This window comes from Phoxinus phoxinus (genome assembly GCF_949152265.1).
Source record: "Phoxinus phoxinus genome assembly, chromosome: 1".
NCBI lineage: Eukaryota > Metazoa > Chordata > Actinopteri > Cypriniformes > Leuciscidae > Phoxinus > Phoxinus phoxinus.
In genome coordinates, this window is record NC_136876.1 from 15,357,317 (window position 1) to 15,383,214 (window position 25,898).

At 37.3% G+C, this 25,898-nt stretch overlaps 2 protein-coding genes across 4 annotated transcripts; one reads left to right on the forward strand and one right to left on the reverse strand.

Annotated features, from left to right (window-relative positions):
- Positions 1 to 1,713: 1,713 nt before the first annotated feature.
- tmed1a (transmembrane p24 trafficking protein 1a) lies at positions 1,714 to 12,138 on the reverse strand. The gene is made up of 5 exons (XM_079605181.1): positions 11,926 to 12,138; positions 7,801 to 8,136; positions 4,690 to 4,787; positions 4,099 to 4,285; positions 1,714 to 2,213 (listed from the first exon to the last, which is right to left on the reverse strand). The coding sequence occupies exons 2-5, from the start codon at positions 7,999 to 8,001 to the stop codon at positions 1,995 to 1,997; spliced, it is 705 nt and encodes a 234-aa protein (XP_079461307.1). The 5' UTR covers positions 8,002 to 8,136; positions 11,926 to 12,138; the 3' UTR covers positions 1,714 to 1,994.
- A 460-nt stretch (positions 12,139 to 12,598) lies between these two features.
- LOC306994569 (TNF superfamily member 14) lies at positions 12,599 to 21,362 on the forward strand. Of its 3 annotated transcripts, XM_079605151.1 has the most exons (6): positions 12,599 to 13,289; positions 15,790 to 15,833; positions 16,046 to 16,474; positions 18,851 to 18,890; positions 19,023 to 19,097; positions 19,349 to 21,362. In XM_079605151.1, the coding sequence occupies exons 3-6, from the start codon at positions 16,271 to 16,273 to the stop codon at positions 19,762 to 19,764; spliced, it is 735 nt and encodes a 244-aa protein (XP_079461277.1). In that variant the 5' UTR covers positions 12,599 to 13,289; positions 15,790 to 15,833; positions 16,046 to 16,270; the 3' UTR covers positions 19,765 to 21,362. The 3 variants fall into 3 exon arrangements, with proteins under 3 accessions (XP_079461277.1, XP_079461279.1, XP_079461278.1); XM_079605153.1 differs by lacking the exon at positions 15,790 to 15,833 and having other exon boundaries at positions 16,205 to 16,474; XM_079605152.1 differs by lacking the exons at positions 12,599 to 13,289; positions 15,790 to 15,833 and having other exon boundaries at positions 16,038 to 16,474.
- The last annotated feature ends 4,536 nt before the right edge of the window (positions 21,363 to 25,898 follow it).

The following is a 25,898-nucleotide window of genomic DNA, read 5'->3' on the forward strand; positions in this document are numbered from 1 at the left end:
CTGAGTCGCCAGCGAGTTTTTCGACAGTGTTGTCAAATATCTATTCCGAAGCTGTAGGGGGAGCTCTATAGAGAAACCTGCGAGCAAAAAGCGAGAGTACAGCAAAGAAATTCCCGAAACTGCATAGCCCTGCTTTAATGTCCCTGACAACCACTGTAGTCCCATTTAGCCAATTGTTAGTAATCACCGTTAATGCGATGGAATAAAACGTGAGAATATCTTGAGCTTTTGTTCACCACAGACATTATTTCAGCCATTTAACCAAAACCCATTGACTTCAGGACAACGAATCCAAAAGAGTTAAAATGCTAACTCGTTTAAAGGTTTTGGACTACAAAAAAAGACTACAGGGATGTAATTCACAATACTTTCTGGGCGTGGCTTGATCCTGGATTGGTTGACAAGGCACATGTGACCCAAGTTGTTGACATATTTGTAATGATGAAGAGTGCTTGTTTATCACTTCAAGTTTTTTCCTGTGATTTCTGATTAGAGAAACCAATTTAATGGGTTGCCCTTTTAAGATTATGGGTAGTGTAGTTCTTCACTGGGGATTTAGCAAGGTGATTTGTAGCCTATAAAGAAGCAGATATCATGACCATTAAACCAACTGTTGTGCTCCATTTGTGAACAAAAAAATGAGTTCCAGCCCAAAACTGTTGTACAAGCCCTGATAAAGTGAATTTGTGCACCACAAGTTTTGGTCATACTGAAACATTTAGAAAGGGACTCTCTATTTGAAGTTTTAGGTTTATAGTTAGAGTTTAACTTTAGTCGTCAAGCTTAATTCAGCAGCCTAATGAAGTATTTGACGATTAGTCAACATTTATTCGTTTCTGACAGCAAATATTAAATGTGTTGCAAGTAAACATTAAACTTCAAAGCATAAAAACACATGAAAAGAAGCCAGTAAATCAGGCTCAGAATCTGAGCTTTAAATATAGAAGGCGGCATTTGTTTTTTTACATTAGTATGTTTTTGGATTTGTGAAAGTTTTGAGTCAAACATGCAGCGGCAGTAGATGACTCATAATATTCTTTTAATCTTTAAATATTCCTGTTCTGGTTGTTTAATGGCTCTTCTGAGATTTTAATTTCATGATTTACAACTGACAAATTTCTACTGAATAAATGAGTTTTTATGGCGTATGCCAGATGAATATATTGAATCATTAACTAACTGAGCATCATGTCTGTGAAACTCCAGGACTCTTTATTTATAGGCAGTTTGTAGTGAATATGGTTGTACATAGTTTTTACTAGGCTTGTTGTTTAATGAGAATATTTGTATATTGTTGTAGGGTGATGGATGACTATTAGAAATACTGAAAATGAATCAAACCTCAGATTAACCTGTAGAAACAAAGAGATTCGACAGTCTTGAAAGTATTGTTATGTGATTCTGATTCCCGCAGTACAGTAATAACTCAGTGCAGTCAGCCATTAACTTGAAATGTAACGTCAATAACCCAGATGAGTTTTAAATTCACTTTCTATTTGCACTTACAATGCCACATATGACTGAGCTGCAATTGCTCCAAATGAGATGCTAATGTGCTGTATAATAAAACCATTCAAAGCGAAACGTTCCCTTGGATCTTTATTTCACCGCCGTATAAATCCATAAGGAATATGTTACTCACAATTTACAGCAGTGTTATTCATTTCAAAAGTCTCATAAATTATTTTAACCGCAGTCAAGTGCAAAATTACATTCACATTCAAAAGTTGCTACAGTACTTCAAGTAAATGTAGTGTTTACCAGTGTTGGTTAGCGCTCTAAAGAAAACTCTTACAATTAAAACTGAGTCAAGCTCCAAGATTTCAGATTCATTGATATCTCTAAAAACTCCCAGATCTGCTGTAAACTAGAGGTTTTTTTTTTTTCTCTCGACCTGAGAGCTTCCTCACGTCTTCATTTCCAGAATCCATTTGTTTGTATTTTACGTTAACAGTGCATAGTGTGTTACAGCATCTTCCCCCAGTTCCTCTCTGCTATGTGCAGACTCTGCGCGAGTCACTGAATAACCTGCGTACCGTGTAGACCTGTGTGAGGGCCACGCTGACCATGACCAGCAAACTGACGCTGGACCAAAAGGAAACCCGCCACAGGTTGTCCTCCAGCAGGTAGCGGTCGCGAGCCTCGAACGCCCGCAGCGTCGCCTGCATCTGACTGCTTCGCTCCAGGTTCTTGTGCACGGCATCCATTGTGTCCTGCGTGGCGAGAGAAAACACCATTGCGTGTTTTTCACGAATGAGAAAAAACTTCACACAAAACGTTGTTATAACGCTGCAAATTGGTTGTCACAGTAAAACATTTGGAAACTATGCAAAAATGTAACCAAAGCATGAGATTTCAATGAGCAAAACTGATCAGCGCCAAACAAAAAATGCAATTGACAGGTGATCTGACCAATCATACTTTTGTAATGTATAATTTTGTCCAACAAAGTAGTCAGGAGAGTTAGTAGATTAACATCGGTTCATGAGCAGCTTTAACTGATGCTCTACAGCGATCTGTCACGACACATTAAAAAGCCACAAAACACTATTTATTGTTTAAATTTCTTTTAAAAAATGACCAAATTTGAAAGGTGAGACTTTGTTTAATATGTTTAATGTCAAAAGTAACCTGGTCTGTCCTGTCTGTCAGCACGCTGTCAGTGTCCTCTCTGCTCCGCGATGTATTTTTCACTGCGTCAATTGCAAATTATTTTCTTAAAGCTACACTGTGTAGGAATTACTTCCATCTAGCGGTGAAATTGTATATGACTACCAACTTAATATTACGTTCTAGCCCCTCCCATTCCGAGGGCGTTTCGTCACGGTGCCACCGAGTGTAGGTATGTCCAGGTATGTCCCTCTTTGGCTAATGTATTTTCAAGATGGATGCGCAACATGGCTTCCGCCATTCGACCGACTCGCTAAATAACTAAATACTGACTATTGTAACGCTTGACGTAAAGCAAGCCAAATTTGTAGTTTTCTTATGTCTCATTAGAACTACAGAAACGCGACCCGATCTGGCAAACTTGCTTAGTGTGGTTATAGCAGATATAGGGCCGCAAAGCGAAGGCAGAAGAGCCGTTCACCCTGTTACGACTCGATGAACCGCTGATACGATTTTGGAAACTATTTACTATACTATACTATACTAATTATTTTAAGGTAAAAAATCTTCTTTAGTGTTGCTTTAAACTGAATTGAGCTGAATAATGATTCTGTAGAGCTGCTTTAAAGCTCAACCGGGGATTTGACAAATGTCTACACCTTTCCACAAATGATCAACATGATCAACACTTTGCTGAAAAGCATGTAATGATATTTTATACTTTTTTAAAGTAAAAGGCCTTTTAGTACAATTTTAAAAAATGTCGTCATTCAGATTGTGGTTCACGTGTCTTTGCTGTGAAATCTTTTCAGATTTTTAGAAAGTAAATGTGAGAATAACCTTTATATTGTTAGTAATATTTCAAGAGGAACATTTACTGGACTGAAGCAACTGGGTTTTTTTTTTTCTTTTGGTTTTTTTCTAAAATGTGAGTATCAAATATGATACATCATATTTTTGAGGAAACTTTACTTGTTAATCTCAATCAACATACATAGTATTGCATTGCATTATATGTTTTGCCACCACAAAAGGGTAGGGCTTATTATTCGGACAGGAATGTTGATCCAGGATCAACAAAATATGTTGATCTAGGAACATGTCTTACTTGGCAAAATCACAGAGACCCTCTTCATTAATCTGCCTGTTTGTTCACCGAGATTTAGCCAAGTAAGATATGTTCCTAGATCAACATTGTGTTGATCCTGGAACAACATTCCTGTCTGAAAATGCAGTCCTAACCCTATCCCGAAAACCCAACCCTACCCATAAGTTATGTCTAAAACCAGAGGGAAATGATGGTGAATAACACTGATGTTGACGCACCTAACCCTGGCTGTAAGCCTAAACTTGACATGAACTGTAAACTTGTCCCTCAAATCTGATTGGTTGATTGAAATGTTGTTCCAGGATCAACAAAGATATTGATCCAGGAACATGTTGCACTTGGTGAAATCAGGTTCACAGAATGATGTTTGATTGGTGTACCCTGATATCCTCCAGTTTGTACTCCAGCGAGTCCTCCGGTTCAGCCAGAGCAGCCCAGTCTTCCTCATCCTCATCCTCCTCTTCTGGTCCATCCACGATCACCTCCACGAACACCATCTTCTCTGAAACACGGCTGAAGCTGTTATCAAAGCAAATCCTGTAGTCGCCCTCCTCAGCGGGGTCCACCCTGACAGACACAGCAAGATTACTCTAATGCACACCATAACTGGAAGACAGAGAAGTATTAGATCAGAAGATATTTTTAGAAACGTCTTTTTTTTTTTTTTTTTTTTTTTTATGCAATAGAACTCAATGGATCCAAAACCTTTTGGTAACCATGCAAGATTCTTCAAACTATTTAATTTTATGTTCACATAAACACAGGGTTGAAACAACATGAGGCAAATGATGACAGAATTTTCAGGCAACTGTTTCCAGTAAGTTGTGGTCACGGTCAGCCTTGCAGACAGCATGCAAATTTGCAGCAGAGGACATGCAAATCTGGTGGGTTATGATAGCGGTCCGACTCAAACTGCATGCGAGTAAACGTTTGAAGGTTCAGCTCGTCGCACGACGGGATGTGAAACCTACGTGTGGATGCCGTCCGATTTTCTGAAGTCTGAGACCAGTCTGTATCCACTGGGGGAGATCAGAGTGAATCCCACGTCCAGCCCTGAGCCTGCAATCACCTGCACATACACAGATGGGTTAAGGAATAGTTCACTTATGTCATTACTCGCCCTCAAATTGTTTCAAACCTGTATAAATTGATTTCTAATGCTGAACTCAAAGACAGATATTTTGAAGAATATGGGTAACAGACAGTTGATGGACCCCATTGACTTCCATAGTAGGAAAAAAAAAAATACTATGAAAGTCAATGGGGTCCATCAACTGTTTGCTTACCCCGACAATCTTCACAATATCTTCCTTTGTGTTCAGCAGAAGAAATTCATACAGGTTTGAAACAACTTGAGAGCGAGTAAATGATGACAGAATTGTCATTTTTAAGTGAACTATTCCTTTAAGAGAGGTTCAAATCTCAATTATATTTAATGGAATATTGCAATATTTCCTACAAATGATTTATCCGTGCACATCTTTAATCAAAATAACTTCTCCTCGCTCTTGCAACTCATCTCTTCTCTTCTCTGATGATGTGTTTACTGGCGCGAGGGCGGAGCAACCTGTCACTCACATGAGATCGACCAATAGCAAACCACAACATCCTATCAATTCCCCATGGACAAAATCAATTCATTTTTTCTTGTTCGAGAAGCCGTGTCACTCAGATATATACGCTGCAATAGAGAAGAAAAGACTATCGTGACTTCTGCTTCATGCTGACTCAAGCAGGGTGACTGATAAATTAAACAACGTTTTACTCATTTTACTTCTGTAATGCAATGTCTATCCAAGTGCAGCTGAATATTCAACAAAGGACTTGATTTTATCCCTCAGGTGTGCAATGTATGATAATAAAAAAGACTTCGTGACATCAGTTGTTTCAGAAAGATTTGAAGAATATTATACAGACAAAAATCGTTTCTTTTGGAATAATGTGAACCAATGAATTATGCAAATAAGAGCAGTAAAGTAAATGTGTTTACTGTTATGAGTAAACACATTTACGAGTTAATGAGTTTTGTTTATGAGTTAATATAACACATAAACAAAAAACTAAATTGGCCCAATTAATGCACACTGGACAGTGCACAGTGAAAAAAAGGTGCCCACAGTAAAGAAAAAATCTAGTTTAAAATGTGGTAAATTTTTAGAAATGTTGGTTCCATATGGTTTTTGAAATATGAATTCCTATTGTTTCACGTGAAATGGTTTTGAGTGAAATGGCTTCTCGAATAAAAAAAAAAATTTTTTTTGATTGGATTTTGATTAAAGATTACGAGGACATGAATTTAAATCAAATAACGATGTGCACAGATAAATATTTTACAATAAATAACGCAATATTACATTAATAATAAACTTTATTAAACACAATTTCATTGTGACTTTTATCACCCTAAAAATGCCATGTGATGTAACCATTAAGTGAAAAGTAATAACATATTTACCCAACACCTTTAATACATGTGTACACATACATTTTTTGTAAAGTTGATATATATATATCATTATGTTTTTGGGGAGTCACACCCCATGATAACGTTTGACAACCTAAAAACTATCTTTGAAGTGTCATAACGAGAAATTATTTTTTTTTAAACACAGTCCCACAGCCTATATGATAACATTTCCTATGTTATGTTTTATTTCTTTCCTATTTTGGATAGGTTTATATAAACCTATTATTGGCATATTGGTTTAATTAAATCACTTTAATTTGGTGGACAAAAGTTTTTCCAATTTTAAAAAGCATCCGAACTGTTTTTGTTAATGTTTATTATATAAAGGATCATTTTCATGAATCTAATTTTATTTTATTTTATTAATAAAATTTAATTTTTTAAATAAGTCCATTCTTAAAGTAAGTCCATTCTTGGAAATACACTTAAAAATACATAATAAAATATGAACTATCCAATCACAAAGCATTCAGGAGATTTAAGAGAAATTAAGAAATTTTGACCAGCCACGTAGTTGGAGTCAAGTCATCTCAAAATGACCAAATATTGGCTAATTAATCCACCCATGTGTATTAGTCAATCACTACAGTTATGAGTGAGAGTCTTGGATTATTTGTCACACCAACATTTCTCACACTTACATGGGTGTACCTATCAAAGACTTCAACCCCTGCCCTTATGACTCTTTCACGTGTCTCTTTCCCCCCCAAATTCAAATAGCAGGTCTCCTATCTTCCAGCAGCTGATAAAGCAGCTCAAATGAGGAGTGTGCCGGCGTCACTAGAGATAAAGTGTGGCAACAGCAACCATGCAGCACTGGAGACACTCTGATCCTTCCGGCACATGGAATGAGCTTTGGGTCGGGTCAGCTGTCCCGCAGCTGTGCCTGCTTTTAACGTAAACACACACCAGACAAGCTCCTGAGGGGTTACAACACAGGGCTGTACAGGAATAACCAAAAGACAGAGTATTGTGTGTGATTTCTAAAAATGACTGAATGAGGATTGCTCAAGTATGCAATTGGCTATAATGTCAATAATATTGAACTTCCCGTTCCCACCAGAGCTGTAGAAAAGATCCACATGAAACCAAACCAAGCACAAGCTGTTTATACAACGAGCAATGCATTTGTTACAGTAGTCTATTTATAAACATGTTAGTTAATAAAAATGCAACGTTCATTGTTATAGCCTAACTAATGTCCATTAAATAATATTATCAGATACAACATTTGATTTTAATAATGTATACATTTTGAAATTAACATTAGGATAATGAAACCTTATTGTACAGTGTTGTAGGCTATCTTTACTGAAGTGCTTCATATGCACTTTGACCAAAACATCTACAGCTGTGAAAGGAAAAGTCCTGCTACTTCCTGGTCATTGCTGTCAAGCTAAATTGCAATGTAATGCAGTGGAGTTACTAATAGTGTTAATAAAATGATAACCAAAAGCTATTCTTAACTTAGCAAACAGCAAACACAAATATTTTGACATGTTACTTTCTCAATTTTGCCGACTCCTTATTTAGTCCGGCTTCTCTTGAGTTCATTTAAATATCATTTTAAATAAGATATCATTTGTAATAGTTTAATTTAAAAGATGTTATTGACCTGGTACTCCACTTCTAAGCTGCCGGTTTTAGTGGCTGTTTGGAAGAAGCACTCGGTTGCTCCGGCAGGAAGAAGGAAAGTGAACTCGGTGTCCTTATTCTGTCCGAATTCGAATCCCAAATCCACGCAGAGCGTCAGAAAGAGTAGCAAACACACTGCGAGACGCGTCGCTTTAAACCGCTCCATTACTTTGCTCTTCATAAACACACTAGAGCAGCTGTTTCAAACACTGCGAGCGACGCGACCGAACTACACGCGAGCATCGCCTTCCACACTGTACGCGCGTTGTTTTGGACTCTCGTGAAGTTGCAGTGACAAAACAGCCGGGTTTGACAGCTTCGTATGGCAAGCCAAAGTGTTCACAAACGCCTGGCCAGGCGTCCGATTGCACATTGACACGTCAAAAGCGTGCGTTCGACAGCCAAACGCGCGTCAAAAGCGTGCGTTTTTGCCATAAAAGCGCGCGTTCTTGACGTGCTCTTTGTGAACACAAAAAACGCGCGTCAAAAGCGTGCGTTCGACAGCCAAACGCGCGTCAAAAGCGTGCGTTTTTCGCATCAAAGCGCGCGTCAGGAACGCGCGTTTGGCTGTCAAAACGCATGCTTTTGACGTGCGCTTTGGGGTCACCGAAAACGCACGCTTTTGACGCGCGTCTATCGTAACAAAAATGGGCGTTGAAAACGTGTGTTTTGACTAGGACAAAACGCACGCTTTTGACGTGTAAACAGTTAACCCAAACAGGCAGTACAAAACGTGTGTGTAGTTTCCAACCAGGCGAAAAGGACGCGTGACATACTGGCTGCTGAAGGCTTGGGTCTAACCATTTCTGTGGGCTTAGGGGGGTTTAGCTACAGTTCATAGACTAGGCTACCACCATTTAACATGCCATAGATCAGGTTATTCAGCCTATCTATTTTGTCCTTTTTTTTGTAGAACTTATAGAAATAATATATTTAAATTGCAGTTTTATCAACATTTAGATAAAAAATAAAACTGCCTTGTTTTTCTTCGCTCATGCCTTTGTCCCTATGTGGTTTATGTCTCTTGTATTGTCATTAAACCCAAGCAAAACAGCATGACATTATCGATGGCAAATTTGACAGAGAAGAGGATTATAATTGGTGAGTTAATGTTATTCCAGTATAGTTATCATTTAAGTAAAAAAAAGAAAACTGCACTTCTACAACATTTATTGATTTTTGCTCATGTTAATTTCAACGTTTACTAATGATTAAAATAAAAAGTTGTATTTGTTAACATTACTTACACAATGCGAACTATCAGGGTACTAAAAGGGTACACTTCTCAGATTATTAAATAAGTAAAACAAAGTTGTAAAAGTAAAGTTTAAAAAAGGTTATAGAAGTCTATGAAAATTGTAAAAAAAATATATAAAATACATATTGTTGTATTACATAATATATATATATATATATATATATATATATATATATATATATATATATATATATATATATATATATTTACAATACATTTTCAACTCTAAAACTTCAAGAAAACCCATGCTAAATATCTGAACAAGTTCTGGGCCAGATTGTAGGCTGATGTCTCAATAAATGAGCTTTAGGAAAAAATATTTGTGTGCAGTACCAACATTTTCCACTAGATGACATCCAGACTCCACCGATGACCCTTTGATTTCCATATATGTTTTTAGTGATCTGAACCTTATGTTTCCATAATATTCCAAATATTTATGAAGTAGATATCCTAATAGTTAGGGCAGTAATGTTAATATTTGCTTTCAATTAAACCTCTAAAACCCAAAAATGTACGGAAAGAGTAAAAGCGCGTGTTATAGTCATGTTATAATGTAGAATGGCAAGTGTCCCACGGGTGTCGGGGAGGGGCAGTCTTAAAAATAGAGGTTAAAGACATTTTTATAAATCATAAATTCAGATATTTATTCTTTGAATTGTGTGAAAAGTATTGATAATTTGTATCCACTGTAAGATTATAACATGTTATCCACTTTGTCTAATTGTTTTATTATTTTATAATTTCTGGTTTGCTGTAGAATTGATACAATACAAATGGACAATGTTGCCAGTAATCAGTGCAATTATGCTTTAGGTATAAGGCCAAACATACAAGTTGAGTTTCACGAAATCTGAAACAACAAAACTTAATTTTGAAGTTCTGAGTTAAGATGAACAGAAGCAAACTAATTACCCATCCTAAATTGTACACACACACACACACACACACACACATATATATATATATATACACACATACATATAAGGGGTCCATAGTGAACAAAAATGTCCATGTGCAGACACTCAAAAAATTTGAAGCATGGGAGTGCAGACTTAATTTTGGTCTTATTTTAAAGAAGACGATTGGCAAGTGAAATAAAAAAAAAGCTATATAGGTTTAAGTTTATGACAATTATTAATATTGTATATAAATCATATATTTTATGAAATATGTTGAAGTAAAAAAAAAACTGAAAATCAAAACCATAAAACTAAATAAGTTCCAAATTTGAGGTTGATATCTCCAAAAACAAGCTTTCAGTAAGATTTAGTTTGGACGCATTTTCCCCATTAGATGCAGCAAAACTCCACTGGGACACAGTACAGTAGAGTTTTTCGATCTCAAATTTCACACACACACACACACACACACACACACACACACACGCACGCACACACACACACACACACACACACACACACACACACACACACACATCAATTATAAACTGTACATAAGGGATGTTTTGTTGTTTAACACAATGTAGTTGTTTTATTTTGTGACTCATCAAACATTTTTGTCTTGTTTGCATTAGTAGGCAGAGGAACAGAAACAAACCTTCTCTGTGGAGCTCAGTCTTGCAGCATAGAAGTGAAAAACAACTGTATATAATATAGAACAAGAGCAGGAGGGCTTTGCTATGGAACACCTAAGTAAGACCCTGTTCAGTAGGTTAAAGAGAGAGAGCGAGAGAGGGAGGGAGAGAGAAAGAGGGAGAGAGCTAACCCTAACTTTTAATTAAATTAAAAATGGAGCACCCCAAACAAGTATTTATCAAAAGAAATGACAGCAGTAGATAAATACCAATAGATTCTTCCTTTGTGATGTGGAGGCAAACTGTAACTTGGGCTTTGATTCTTTCCGTACATTTTAATATGTGTTTTAGAGATTGAAATCGAATCAAATATTAACAGTACTGCCCTAACTATTAGGATATCTACTTCATACATATTTGGAATAGTATGGAAATATAAGGTTCAGATCACTAAAAACCATACATGGAAGTCCTAGATCTCATCGGTGGAGTCTGGATGTCATCTAGTAGAAAATGTTGGTACTGCGCACAATACAATCTTTGCTAAAACTCATTTATTGAGACATCAACCTAAAATCTGGCCCAGAACTTGTCCAGATATTTAGCATTGATTTTCTTGAAGTTTTAGGATTGAAAATGTTTTGGGACAAAGGCATGAGCGAAGAAAAACAAGGCAATTTTATTTTTTATCTAAATGTTGATAAAACTGCAATTTAAATATATTATTTCTATAAGTTCTACAAAAAAAGGACAAAATAGATAGGCTGAATAACCTGATCTATGGCATGTTAAATGGTGGTAGCCTAGTCTATGAACTGTAGCTAAACCCCCCTAAGCCCACAGAAATGGTTAGACCCAAGCCTTCAGCAGCCAGTATGTCACGCGTCCTTTTCGCCTGGTTGGAAACTACACACACGTTTTGTACTGCCTGTTTGGGTTAACTGTTTACACGTCAAAAGCGTGCGTTTTGTCCTAGTCAAAACACACGTTTTCAACGCCTATTTTTGTTACGATAGACGTCAAAAGCGTGCATTTTCGGTGACCCCAAAGCGCACGTCAAAAGCGTGCGTTTTGACAGCCAAACGCGCGTTCCTGACGCGCGCTTTGATGCGAAAAACGCATGCTTTTGACGCACGTTTGGCTGTCGAACGCACGCTTTTGACGCGCGTTTTTTGTGTTCACAAAGAGCACGTCAAGAACGCGCGCTTTTATGGCAAAAACGCACGCTTTTGACGCGCGTTTGGCTGTCGAACGCACGCTTTTGACGTGTCAATGTGCAATCGGACGCCTGGCCAGGCGTTTGTGAACACTTTGGCTTGCCATAGCTTCGTTGATAATGGACGCGTTATAGTTTTCCCGCGTCGCGTAAAACGCGCAAGCAGCCTCGTTGATTTGTCGATTGGGTTCGGACGTCAATATTTGAGCGTCAACGCGCGCTTTCTTCGTTGCGTCGCAGTACATGACACATTTCATAGTGTTGTTGTAGGGCTCAATGTTTCTGTTGCAAGACACGTTTACTTAGTACGTTCTCGGAACGTTCCAGGACCATTTGAAGGAGATCGAATGAAAGGTCGTAGACTGGTTTAGGCTACATTTTGGCTATAAATTGCACTTGGGACTAAATACGTTGTGATCTTCATGTTTTAATTTAATTAAATGCTGGCTACTACACTAATGCCAGTCACAAAAACATTTCTGCAACGCTCTGGGAATGTTTATTGTTTATAATAAGGAAAAATAATAACCCTTAGTGTTAATGGCTCCATATGAGAAGTTGTCACGCAGAACATCCCTGAAACGTTATGAGAACATAACTAGCTAAAATTAGCCTACATAAAATTAACCTTTTAAGAAGAGGCTTTATTTTAGTTAGGTCTATGAACAGATTTTGAAGATTTAACTTATCATGATAGCATTGCTTTGGTGTGAATTGTCAAGTTTGTACTTAATACAATACAGACTTTCAATTAAAGGGATAGTTCACTTAAAAATGAAAATTCTATAATTTACTCTGTAGTTCTAGGATAAATGTGACCAGGCATTTACTCATCTCACTCACACAAAAACAGATAAAGTGACCTGACTAGTTACTTTTTTAGGAAGTAATGCAATATTGCAATGCTGAGTAACTTTCCCCCACACTGCCCATAAGACTTTAGTTTATCTTCAGAACAAAAATTAAGATTGTTTTTTACAATTCTCTCCTCATTTTTGTCCATCCAAAATTGTAAAGCTTTAAAGATTCACAGAGACATTGTAAAAGTAATCCAGAATTGAGAGGTGTAATTCAAGTCTTCTGAACATACAAAATCGCTTTATATGTTGAACAGATTTAATATAAAGTAACCTTGCGACCAATAAGACTAGTTCTCACTCGCCAAGCAAGCACGGTTGGGCTGACATTCAAACTGTAATTATTACATGTTTAAAGGATCCCTTCGGCGTGTTCGAATCGGCATTGGTGAGAGAGACTCTGATTGGCTGTTCTGCTTCGAAGAATTGAGAAAGTAATGAAAGCAGGCAAACAATCAAGATCGAAAGTCAAGATCGAACACAGAAAGCTCTTCCAATTTAACATCATGTCGGAGCATTCTAATACGCAAATATTTTTACATTGCCATATGGAATGAGGAAAGTGAAGACCAACTGATCAACATGAACTACATTCAAAACGGTAAGGAAGTGCTTTTCTTGTACTGTATATCTAGTCTAGAAATCTAGACGCACCCTAGCGGCAGCACAATGTATTTTGCAGCCAGGGCAGTCTAGCAACTCTCCATAGACCTTCTAGCTGCAAAAACCTAAATTGGGTCAGGCCAATCACGTCGTGTATAGAGTAGGCGGGGGCGGGCTTAATATATGACGACAGAGTTGCGACGGCTGCCACTTGAAAACAAAGAATGGCGGCTGCGGATGGAGAACAGCGGCCTTTCGAATTGGCTTTGGCCGTGACTCTGGAGGACTTGGAGTTAAGTTTTTCTTTAAGAAAAGAGCAAAGAACGGCACTTAAGTCATTCTTAAAAAAGGAAGAAGTGTTCGGAGTTTTGCTGGACCGGATCTTTGCCGCTCTGACTGCGTCACCTTCTTCGTTGCTCTGGTTGGTTGTAGCGCTATCCTATTGCGTGCAGAGGGACTTTGAGAGACAACCGTTTATCCCGCCCCTCGGATTAAGCCGTGTCTATGGAGAGTTGCCAGACAAAACATCTTGATGTAAGTCTGGCTTGCCAGGCTACTGGTATATCTGCAGTCCTAGGCTGAATCTGAAACCGCCCCCTAAACCCTCATTCACTATTCCCTATGTTAGTCCACTAATACTGTTCACTTGAATGAAAACGAGTGACGCATTCGGACAGCGGTTGAACACACACCGGTTGTACATTCGTAATTTCGGTGCAATGTGGGATTGAACAAGTGCACTCAATAACGTCCACTATGGTTTCGGACATCACTACAAACGTCCTATTTGAGGTTATAGGGGGCGATTTCGGATTCAGCCTTCGTTTCGCTTTCTTTTTTTGACCAATGAATCCAGACTACTGCCACCTGCTGGTGTGGAGAGTTCCTCTCACGCAGGCACAGATGCACTGGTATAGGCTGTTGGATGTAGACTTTGCGGTGTGTTCAAGGACAACCTTTTGGCCCAGATGCTGGCAACAACAAAGTCACTACCCTTTCTTTGATGTTTGTTTGGTATGTCACAAGATATGACACGACATCAAATATTAAATATGGACTGAACGAGTATTCTCTTCTCAGTGGATGGCTCTCTCTCAGTCTGCTTGCATTTATTTTTAGACCAGCTCAATACTCGTGTTTACTGGTCTAATTATGGGGGACTATTGTTACCCTTTTGCTCTCATGTGCACACTACTATAACAAAACAAAAATAGTACATTGGCCGTCACTTCTCTATTGTGTTCTACTGCTCAAAAACAACTTTTATGGGGTTTGTGTGAAGTGTTCTTAAATGTCTTTCTTCAGTTACTTGACCCTTATGTTGTGTTCAGGTCATTTTAACCTGGAGAGGATTTTCTTTTTCCACGAAAATGCTAGTTAATCTTATCACATTGGACTAATACTGACTTTGCACACACAGAGTATAACTACCCCAAAATTGTAGGATACTTCTTGTACTTTTTGGGGATTCCCCCCACACCTTGTCACACATTTGATGTTCCCTGTCAAAAAAGACCGGCCTACAAAAAATAGCTTATAAATCGCTCATTATGCTATGTTATCACTAAATATTGGATTCAATCTTTTTGTCAACTTGTTTTCTTTCCATTAGGACCGGTTTTGTATTAACTACATTTATTTAAATGAAACTGACTGACTGTTGGCCTCTTTGATATTATTGGTCAAAAATGGGCATCCATTGAAAATAAATGGGGGAGATGGAAAGTAAGAGAAACAATTAGTGTTTAGAAGCATTTTCATCATATTCATGTTCACATGTGTGCTTGCAAAGATAAAGGGCTCAGACCTGTGCATGGCTGGATACATGCACACGTGCACTACCACTGACACACACACACACACACACACACACACACACACACACACACACACACACACACACACACACACACAGACACACACAGACACACATACACACACACACACACACACACACACACAGACACACACTCTCACATTCACAGAAATTAACTTTATCCTCAGACCATCAACCATATATATATATATATATAGAATGTGGGTTTTTTGTGTGTTTTTTGTTTTGTTTTTGTAGGCCGGTAAATTTTGACCAGGAACACCACAAGTGCGACTTTGTTCCATTTTGTACAAAATAAAATCATAAAAAAAAAAAAACGTCCTAGTTAACCATTAAAGAACATTAATGTGATAAACAGTACAATTGTTTCCATGTTGATGAATATTGACAAAATAATAAAAAAATCATGCATATTTTCAACCAAAAACTGAGGTGTAATCTCAGATCACTCAGACCTACTATCTCTCAGTTCCAAAAATAAATACAAAACCGGTCCTAATTGAAAGAAAACAAGTTATCCAATATTCCAATCCAATATTTGGTGATAATATAGCATACCGAGATATTTACAAGCAATTTTTAAAAGGCCGGCCATTTTTGACCACCTTTGTTACAGTGTTTTGTAAGGGTTAAACAGTGAAGAAGCGTGTGTGTGTTCTAGGACGGGAAGCTGTGGCTGAGAGCTGATGCACAGGAGAGAGGAAGGTGTGAATTGGTGGGCCAGTTGCATGGCCATGAAAATGCTTGTGTAGGCTTTTGCACCACGTCTTTTTACTAAATCCCATTATAGGTTCCACTTCCAACCTACTCAGACCCAAACGGAACATGTCGGTCTGAAAGACCTTTTTTTTTTTTTTTTTACTCGTTTTGAAACCAAATTAGATTCAAACGTTGCACATTTTTCTTCGCACTTGCAGATTTTGCTGTAAGCATCCCTTGAGGCAGGTCTGCATGCAGATTCTGAGAGTGGCCTGACAGTTTTTTGGCTCGCATGCATCGACCGCCCACCTGTGGGCTTTTATGAGTGATGGTTATCTCTCGCTCTGACAGTGGGTCTCGCTCTCATTGTGTCGCAGTGGGTCTTGTTGCACTTCTCTGGATGTGCAGTTGTCATCTGTAACGCGGCCAGAGACGGTGTGCACATGGCTCCAGGTAAAATTTCGTATCCTTCGGTGTTTGTGGTGGACAGCCCCATGAGACCCCCTCCGCTGCCGCCCAAACCCGGCTTTAGACAGCGGCAGAAGGGGATCCAGACGCTGCTGGTGATCCTGGTCATTGTGGCTCTGTGTGGACTGACCGTTGAAGCTTGTTTCATCTACCGTCTGTACTCAACCAAAGAACAGCCTGTAAGTACCATCCAGTCCAACTTTCATTCAGCATCAACACTAGTTCATCTCAGACACATCTGGGGTTTTATTTCAGCCTCCTGATTGTGTTTCTCATAAAGTTATCATTGTGTTGTTCACAGTAACAGTTATCTCAGACATCAAAATTAAAATGATAAAGAACTCAATTTAAAAATGTGCAACTACGGTACATGTCGACTAACTCTTAGGGTTAGGGTTAGTGGAATAAGTTGATGTACCGTAGTTGTAAAGTTACTTATAGTTAGTAGAATGTCTAAAGCGGACTATTGAAATAATACAACAACAAAACAGAATGCAAAGTAGACGCATTGTCAGTCATGTACATGAATATACACTGTGTAGATTGCGATGTTTCTGTCCATTTACATGAAGTTTGCAGAAATGTAGCTGGACAGACCCTGTCGCTGCTCAAACCACATAGCGTGCTGTGGTAACCTGTCCTAACCCTTGACCTAACAAACACGGGTATGAGAAATGGGTCTTAACCAACCTGCAGCGGGGTTATCTGATCTGATGTTGCAGTGTGACACAAATTAGGTTAACAGGAAATAATATGTTTGAATGGCAATTATTGTAATTCATTGATAACTAAGTCTCACATTTTCGGTTTACACATTAGCAGTGCTTGATAACGTAAGCCTATACTGTTTATACGCAGATTATTTATTATTATACACAGCCTTACAACTGAGCGAACATTAGATAGTTGCTTTCTTTTTTTAAATAATGTCATAAGCTCTCAAGAAATGTTGAATGTTAAATAAAGTTGTAAAAACTAAAAAGTTGTATAGAGATAGCGTAAAATGTGTTCCAGTAAGTCGCGATTAAGCGGAAGTGGCGACCGATCTTTTCTTCCGTATCGTCACATACATCCGGGAGAATAAAACCTGTAGGGCGGCGACTTGCTTCGTTGTATTGGTTGTTGATTGGATTTTGAAATGGGGAAGTTGCACTCAAAAGTGGAGGCTGATGAACGTGAGCTTATAGGGACGGGGTTTACTGGAAGATCAGTTATGACATTTCAAAATAAATATATACGGGGTCAAATTTTTTCCAGTGTAAATCATTCACAATAAGATCTATAACATGCATTTATAAAACAGATACAGTAGGGTGAAGTTTCATTTCATGCCGACTAAATACTAAAATCCTGTTTATTGGATTTGTGTGTGTGTGTTTTTGTGTTTTGTGAATTGTTTGTGCCAAATAAATACCCACTATTTCATAAAAATGTTAAAAGTAGATAAATATGAAGCATTATATCCTCAAAGCACACATACTTCTATTTGATGTTTTCATCTGGAAGAATGCCATACGTCTCTGAGACGTTTCCTGTCAGATGTTATATATATGTTATGTTTATGATTTAGAATGTATGTAAAACTGCTTTTTAAAATATGCTTATCAGATGTTCCCTTACAAAAAAGTGAATTCAAGTGTGCTCTATTCTTTTAAACAAAAAAATAAGAAAGTACTCTGTCTACGTTTTATATACTTCTCAGAAATACACTTTATGCACTTCTCAGATATATACTTAAAATTGCACTTACCGGTAAGTATACTTGACTTAGGCTAAGACAGAAAAGTCTAAGTTTTTTTGGACTATACTTGTACTCGATCTTTTGATCAAGATATATTTATAAGTATAGTTAAGTATACTTGGCTTGTAGTTGTGTTTACTCTTTTGATTCCTGTTTTACATACTGTCTTAAAAAAAAGTAGTTTACTGAGAGTATTCATCATAAATAGTAAACTACTAGTATACGTATTAGTCACTTGTAGTACAGAAGCAGTACAAATGAGAAACGTAGTTGTGAACTTAGTCGTGTACTGTTACACTTATAGTACACATAAAAGTATACTTTTTTTATACCAGAAAGTGGACCAATTTAGTCCCAATCAGAATCGAAAAAGTACACTTACAAGTTTACTATACTAGTACATTGATATTAGTTTACTTACTATACTTAAAACATGACTTGAGTATACTTAATAAAATCAACTTTAAAGTTAGTTTATTAAGTATATATATATAATAATAAAGTTTTTACATCAGTGTATGTATATAAAAAGTATACTTTTTTTTGTAAGAGTTTGTACACAACAGATATTTTCCAGATAAAAACAAGACATAAAGTGTGCTATCTGGGTCAGAAAATGTAGAGGTGATGCTTATGACCTGATGTTATTTTACAATAGATAAAGTGCAGGAGTTTGCCTCTATGAAGACACAATATACGGCGGAGAAGCAACAGTTCATGATACATTATTGTAATGTTTTTCTGAGGTGTTTTCACCCATTTAAAAAAATCATAGGCTCAAAGTGAATTCATAAATGTATTATTCTCCTTTCAGACCCCTCCAAGTGAATCTCATACTGCCATGAGAAAACAAGGTAAAGATCACGTTTTACATCAAGTTTACTTTGATGCGTGACATTGTTTTGCATTTTTTCATAAATTGTAGTTAAATATGGCATATGAAGAACATCAAATTGCACTTAAATGTATGCTTTTTTTTTTTATAGAGAAAGATGTCGCACTCAGCAAACACCAACAGCTTGGAGAAATGAAGCCGTCAAAACCAATGGCACAACTGACAAGTAATTTTACAGCTGTTATTATTATTATTATTACTTTAGACGTTAGGTTTAGTTTATTTGGCATTATTGACAGTCAACTAAGTATGAATATTTCCCAAGTAATCCGAACTGAAGCAAATTGCACATGTATGTTGGACACTTGTTAGCTGGATTTACTTTTCCTTAAAATCATGAGAAATATAAATTCAGTCAAGCGGTGAAACATTTGAGTGCTAATGTACATGACGCTCATGCTGTCCTCTCCCATGCAGCTGGTAATTCAACTGTCAATGGAGTCGTGCTGTGGAACGAGCATCATGAATCCATCCTTCACCAAGTCAAGCTCAAGCCGGCTGAGGGAAAACTCGTCATAGAGAAAGAGGGATATTATTCCGTCTACTCTAAGATCAACTTCAAAGAGGATAAAATCACATGCACCCACTCTGTGCTGCGGACTACAGATCGATACGGGGCTGACATTCTGCTTCTCCAGTCCTCTAGGTTTCATCTTAAACTCCAGAAGCAGAGAGTCGTAGTAGACAACAGCTTCCACGGCAGCATAGACAACAGCTTCCTCGGCGGCATGTTTCATCTCTACAAGGGAGATGCTGTCTTTGTCAAGGTGCAGAATTGTACACTTGTGTTGTCCAATGCTGCTGAGAACTACTTTGGTGTGTTCATGGTTTAGATTAAATCTGGAGTCTGACTCAATCTCAGAGGGGGGGGAAAAGGTACAAAAAGCTGTCACTGGGGCAGTTCCCTTTCAAAAGGTACTGGTATGTACACTTTAAAGGGAAGTACATTGCAAAGGTGTTACTTTATGAAAAGGTACCGTGCCAGTGACAGCTTTTGAACTGGTGTTTGTGATGAATCTGTAGAAGCTGAATATGCACACCACTACACTGTAAAAAAATATTGTTGGTTTAACTTGAAAAAGTAAGTTACCTAGTTGCCTTAAAAATTTGAGTTCATTGAAATTAAACAATTGAGTTAATGCAATGAGGGAGATTGGTTTAATCAATAGAAACTCAAAATATTATGTTATCTGAACTACATTAATTATCTAAGTTGATTTGACAAAGGAAAAAAAGTTGTGATGTCAAATAATGAAAATATTTTTTACAGTGTAGATTTGGATGGAAAATATTATTTTTTATATTTATTTTTCCTTTAAAAGTGTACAAACTACTTGTTCCACCTGAAAACAAGCTAGACACGCCAAATTAATGAATTATGAAAGGAGTAGTACATGTGAGGAGCCATATCAAAAGGAATCAAACTCAATCTTTTAAGATTGTATGATCAATATATACAGAATAGATGCTATTATTTCTATAAATATTTTATATGTATAAATTCATTATATATATATTTTTTTAAATACATAAAAATGACTAATAAGAGTAAAATGTTGTTTAAAAAGGTTTTAATTCCTGTAATGTGTCTGCGTGTAGCACCTGCCGCTCTGCACATAAATATCTCTGATCATTTCAGTTGGATCTTTATAGTTTTGTGTGGCACATTTAGCATAATTTGTTCTTTTAAATGTAATACAGGCTTTGGTTAATAATAACTAATAATATCATCAGATCATGACTCCTCAGCAACAGGTGTCTGAATAAATTCAGAACGGCTGTAATAATAATTGTTTAGGAAGATGAACATGATTTTTTTTTATTGCACCTTTATTTTGCTCAATATGTAAAATCATACTATTGCAATATATGCCAGCTCACTTTGCTTTGCACATCTTAAATATTATATATATTTTTTTTACTTTTTTAAAATCGTTCTTATAAATATTTAATTAAATTATATGTAACTATTTGAAGATATGTCTTACAGTGGGGTCTGAAAATTTTAATATATATAGGCCTATAGCCTATATACGTTCAAGTCAATGAAATGGAAGATTTTTTCTTTCATATTGTGTTATAAGTGAAATACATTATCGGAAAAAGTAAATTATGAGTAAAATGAGTAAATTATGTCAAAATGTTCATTTTTGGGTGAACTATCCCTTTAAGTCCTGCAATACGGTACGTTGCTACCAGTCTGTCGTTTCAACCCAATCTCAAAGGAAAACGTAACTATGTCGATTTTGTATTGCATTCAATATAGGCGTATGTGAACTGTGTGAAAATGTACGATTTTTAGAAAAAGGTATAAGCATAAAATTCACAAAAATGTAGGCTACAAATAAGATTGCTTTATGCACAGCTGCACTACTTCCTGAACTTTAGCCAGCTCCTTTGTTTCCTGTCTGCCATTATTGGACAAACTGATTCATCCAGGTGTGCCTGACCAACAACAATAATCAGACACACCTGGATTAATCAGTTTGTCCAATAATGGCAGACAGGAAACAAAGGAGCTGGCTAAAGTTCAGGAAGTAGTGCAGCTGAGTTTTTTTTTTTTTTACAAATCATTCACAATAATGTCTAGGCCTATGACATACATTTATTTACAGCTAGATAGGGTGATTGTGAATTTCTATTTCATGCCGGTGATACAGTGTGTCATTTTGTAATTTAAACAATTGCTCTGTTTGTTTGAGAATCCCGGTACAGCACATTGACTCTCACAGAAATATTTAATTGCAAAATAAAATAATTTCTCTAATCGTTTCAAACTTTTGGTCCCCTTTATAGCCTATCTCATATTATGTGGCACATCATAATATTTTTTTATTATTATTATTTTTTATGTGGCACATAATAATAAGAGGCACATATGTTTTTGGATCTGTATCCACAGTGGATATAATTTATTTGAATGATAATTTCTCTGTGCATCAGCTGCACAAAACTTTATTTCAAGTAGCTAAGTTAAAATTAACGTTTGTTTGTTTTGAATGGATTTTCTGCTAAAAAATAAAGTTATGCCAAACCTCAGTCTGCTTTAAGTCATCCTTACACGCTGTTATATAACACGTGGCGCATGATTCGTCATTTAAGCAATGATCCGTAATGCTGCGGTTTGAACTTTCCTGCTCGTCTAGTGTCAGTGACACTTTCGTTTGTGATTCTTGCTTTACCTGCACATTTATTTTTAAATTCATGATGTACAGTTTTTCTGACTCATCTTATTCTCCAACCTTGGTGCGGAGAGATGTGAGTCATTTGTCTTTTGAGATGCTCAGTTGTTCACATGTGTCAGGTGACATCAGCGGTGCCATGCAACAAACAAAACATTTCGAGGTTTGAAGAAACGCTTGGTTCGTTGTCGTCCATTGATCACGCATGTGCGCTTATCGTTTGAATCAGGTCCCTTTATATTTGATCTTATTCTAAGAAGCTTTTCTTTGTGAACGCCCACGCTTCTGTGTATTCTTAGCAGAGCTTGTAAACGGCAGAGGAAATGGGGGTGGGGGACGCTACCCGCCGCAAACACAGGTATGAGAACGGCTGTTTCGCTGACTCAGATCGGGCTGTCTTAAGACTGAAGCTTTTCTAACGAGCTCGGTGGAAGATTCCAACCAGCAGCAGAAGCACATTTAGACAAAGTGAATCGGTAGGCCCAAACTTTCATGACACTATCACTCAGAAAATCAGAAAAGAGTTTGGTGGTTTCATGCTGTCAATGCATGAGTTTGATGATGCCTTGATGTCTGTCAGGCACAGCCTTAAAGGGATAGTTCACTTTAAAATGAAAATTCTGTCGTCATATACTCACCCATTAAGTTGTTTCAAACCTGTATTAATTTATTTCTTCTGCTGAACACAAAGAAAGATAGTTTGAAGGATGTCAGTAACCAAACAGTTGACTGTTCCCATTGACTTCCATAGTATTTTCTTTTCCTACTGTGGAAGTCAATGGGAACAGTCAACTGTTTGTTTACCGACATTCTTCAAAATATCTTCCTTTGTGTTCAGCAGAAGAAATAAATTAATACAGGTTTGAAACAACTTGAGGGTTAGTAAATGATGACAGAATTTTCATTTTAAAGTGAACTATCCCTTTAAGTGTACTGATTTTGTGTGTTTGTGTGTGTTTATCCTTAGACTTCTCATGTGTTTGTGTGTGTGTTAAGTATAGTTCCTCTATATGATCCAGTGTATGTTCACATTAGCATATTTAGTCTTTCTCCTGTTTTTGGTGGGGTGAAACTGAAAGTTATTTGGTTGGATTTCCCTGCCCTTTCAATTTCCACTTTATAGTATCAGTAAAGCGTGTGAAGATTGTGTCTCCACATAGACTGAAGATTCAGATCAGAAGTCTTGCTGATTTTCAGGGCATAAAAAGGCATCGTTCACCTAAAAATTAAAATCCTGTCATCATTTACTCACCCCAATGTTGTACAGAACCTGTATGAATTTCTTTCTTGTGTGGAACATAAAAGAAGATATTTTGAAGAATGTTGGTAACCAAACAGTTGATGAGCCTCATTGACTTCCATATTTATTAATAAAAAAATAATATATATTTTTTTCCTACTATGGAAGTCAATGAGGCTCATCAACTGTTTGGTTACCAACATTCTTCAAAATATCTTCTTTTATGTTCAGCAGAAGAAATAAACTCATACAGGTTTGGAACAACTTGAGAGTGAGTATATGATGGCGATTTATCCCTTAAAATTTCATATCACGTTACAAATCTTTTTCACCATTGTTTCACCAAACAACAACTGAATCTCTGAAGGCAATAGATCATCTCTGGATGTTCCAACATCCCCATCATAAATGCATTTAATATGACTCATGTTTTTTTCCAAGTACTACTGTACTATGATAGTTTATACGAAACAGAACAAAATTAAAGTCTTTACTCACAGATAATTCACCGCAGCGCTTACATCTCATCGATTGCATTCAGGTTCAAATGCAGGACCAATAAACATGACGTGCCAGGTTTGCAGAAACCATTGAGACCAAAATGCCATCAGTTCTTGTCAGACAATCTCGTGTCACATGCCAGTTTTAATATGTGCAATAGATAATGAGACTTGAGAGCCGCAGCGGATGAGAAGATCTGAATCATAATCTAAATTTCAGTCTATTGATCTCACAAAGCTATTGTACGTTTTTCTAAGCTCGCCAACACGCATCCGTGTGCACGCCACTGTAAGATACGACGCACGAACCTGTAAGCAGAAAAAACAGCACATGGATTCCGGTTTTAAGCCTCATGTGGAAATAATTCTGATATGAATCGGGTGTGCATTTGCATCTGCATGCAAGCGGACAGATCAGATATTCCCCTGTCAATATGAATTGAAAATTCATCATTGAAAAAGTGACGGTGGTGAATGATGTCTTCTCAGGTGGACACCAACAACATGACTCTCTTCATTGGCGCAATGGAGGATGAAGGCTCAACCTAACGTTTTGCTGACCTTTAATGATGTTGTGTGGAAAGCAAATGCTTGTATTATCAGTTCGTCTTCATCCAATTCACATCAAGCTGCTTTACTTCCTTTTTGGCCTAAGCTTTTCCAGGTCAGTACGTCTACTTTGGGTTGTTTCGCCAAGTGTAGCGTAGTGTAAATGCAGATATCGGATATGGGTCACTTTTAAAAGATGTAAGCTGGTCATCAAAAAAAGAGTCAACCAATCGAAATTAGACACCAAGACCTTGCAGTGTAAAAGCGGCATTTGTCTATCTCCTTTTGTGTTTCACTGATAAATACCTGTCCTGCATGCAGGTTTGATATACAATATCAACAGCATTTACAATAAATAATAAATTACACTATTACTTTAACACAGCTACATTAAAATTTCCATGAAAACAGAAGTTGCGATAGTGTTTTCTTCCCTATTGTGACGTATAAGCCAATCCAAGTGTAATGGCTTCTGGAACGAGAAAAAAAAAATGTAGGGCGGGATTTGGTTTTGTCCGTTTGGAATTGATTGGATGGCTGTGGTTTGCTATTGGTGGATCTCATGTGATTGACAGGTTGCCCCGCCCTCGCACCAGTAAACACGCCATCAGAGAAGAGGTGATACTCCAAGAAGGAGGGGAAGTTATTTTGATTAAAGAGTACGAGGGCATATCTGCAAGGATAAATGATGTCGATTTTATTTATTTAATGGTGACACAATAAGTTGAAATAACTTAATTTGGGTAATAAAAAAGAAACACAGTGAATTCGGGTGACCTGGGCCTTTCTAACAAATCAGAAATGTTTGACTTGTCATTTTATGAAGGACTGAAAAAAAAAAATGCACAGCACAACACTGGGAAAGTCCAACATCTCATAGTGTTAAAATCAGTAAGTAAAACAGCGCCACCTGCTGCTGTAATATGGGAGCTCAAGTGACAGTTCCTCCTCACCCCTATTGTCTTGATCTGACAGACATGCATTGTTTTGCTATTGTCTGAGAGAGAGAGAGCAGCGACTTATGAGACAGTTCAAATAAAGGCAAATGAAATGTGTGAAATGAGAAATATTTTCCTCTATACATCACCGATCAAAACAAGAGATGCAAGAACATCAAATTAGCATTTTTCAATTTCATTTTCAGCGATACAGGGTGAGAAGGGAAAGAGATCTCAAGAAAACAAAGATTGTGAGAAGTGAGAAGAAGCTGATGAATGACTTCACTGAAAACGAGATTCCCCTCAGCAACAGAAGTGAGCGCAGTGGAAATGCTTCAGCATTATCTCCCTCTTCCTGTGGAGGAGGTGGAGAGCGCATGGTTTTGACGAGAGTGGGCTGTAAAATTAGCGTTATTGACCTTTTGGTGGCTAATATGAGCGCGATTACCCTTTTCCGATTCATTGGGAACGGCCACATGAAAAGAGGGACACCCACTCAGGAAAGACGGGATGTGCACCAGTATCGCTTTGTGTGCAGAATTATTATTTTTGGGTAGG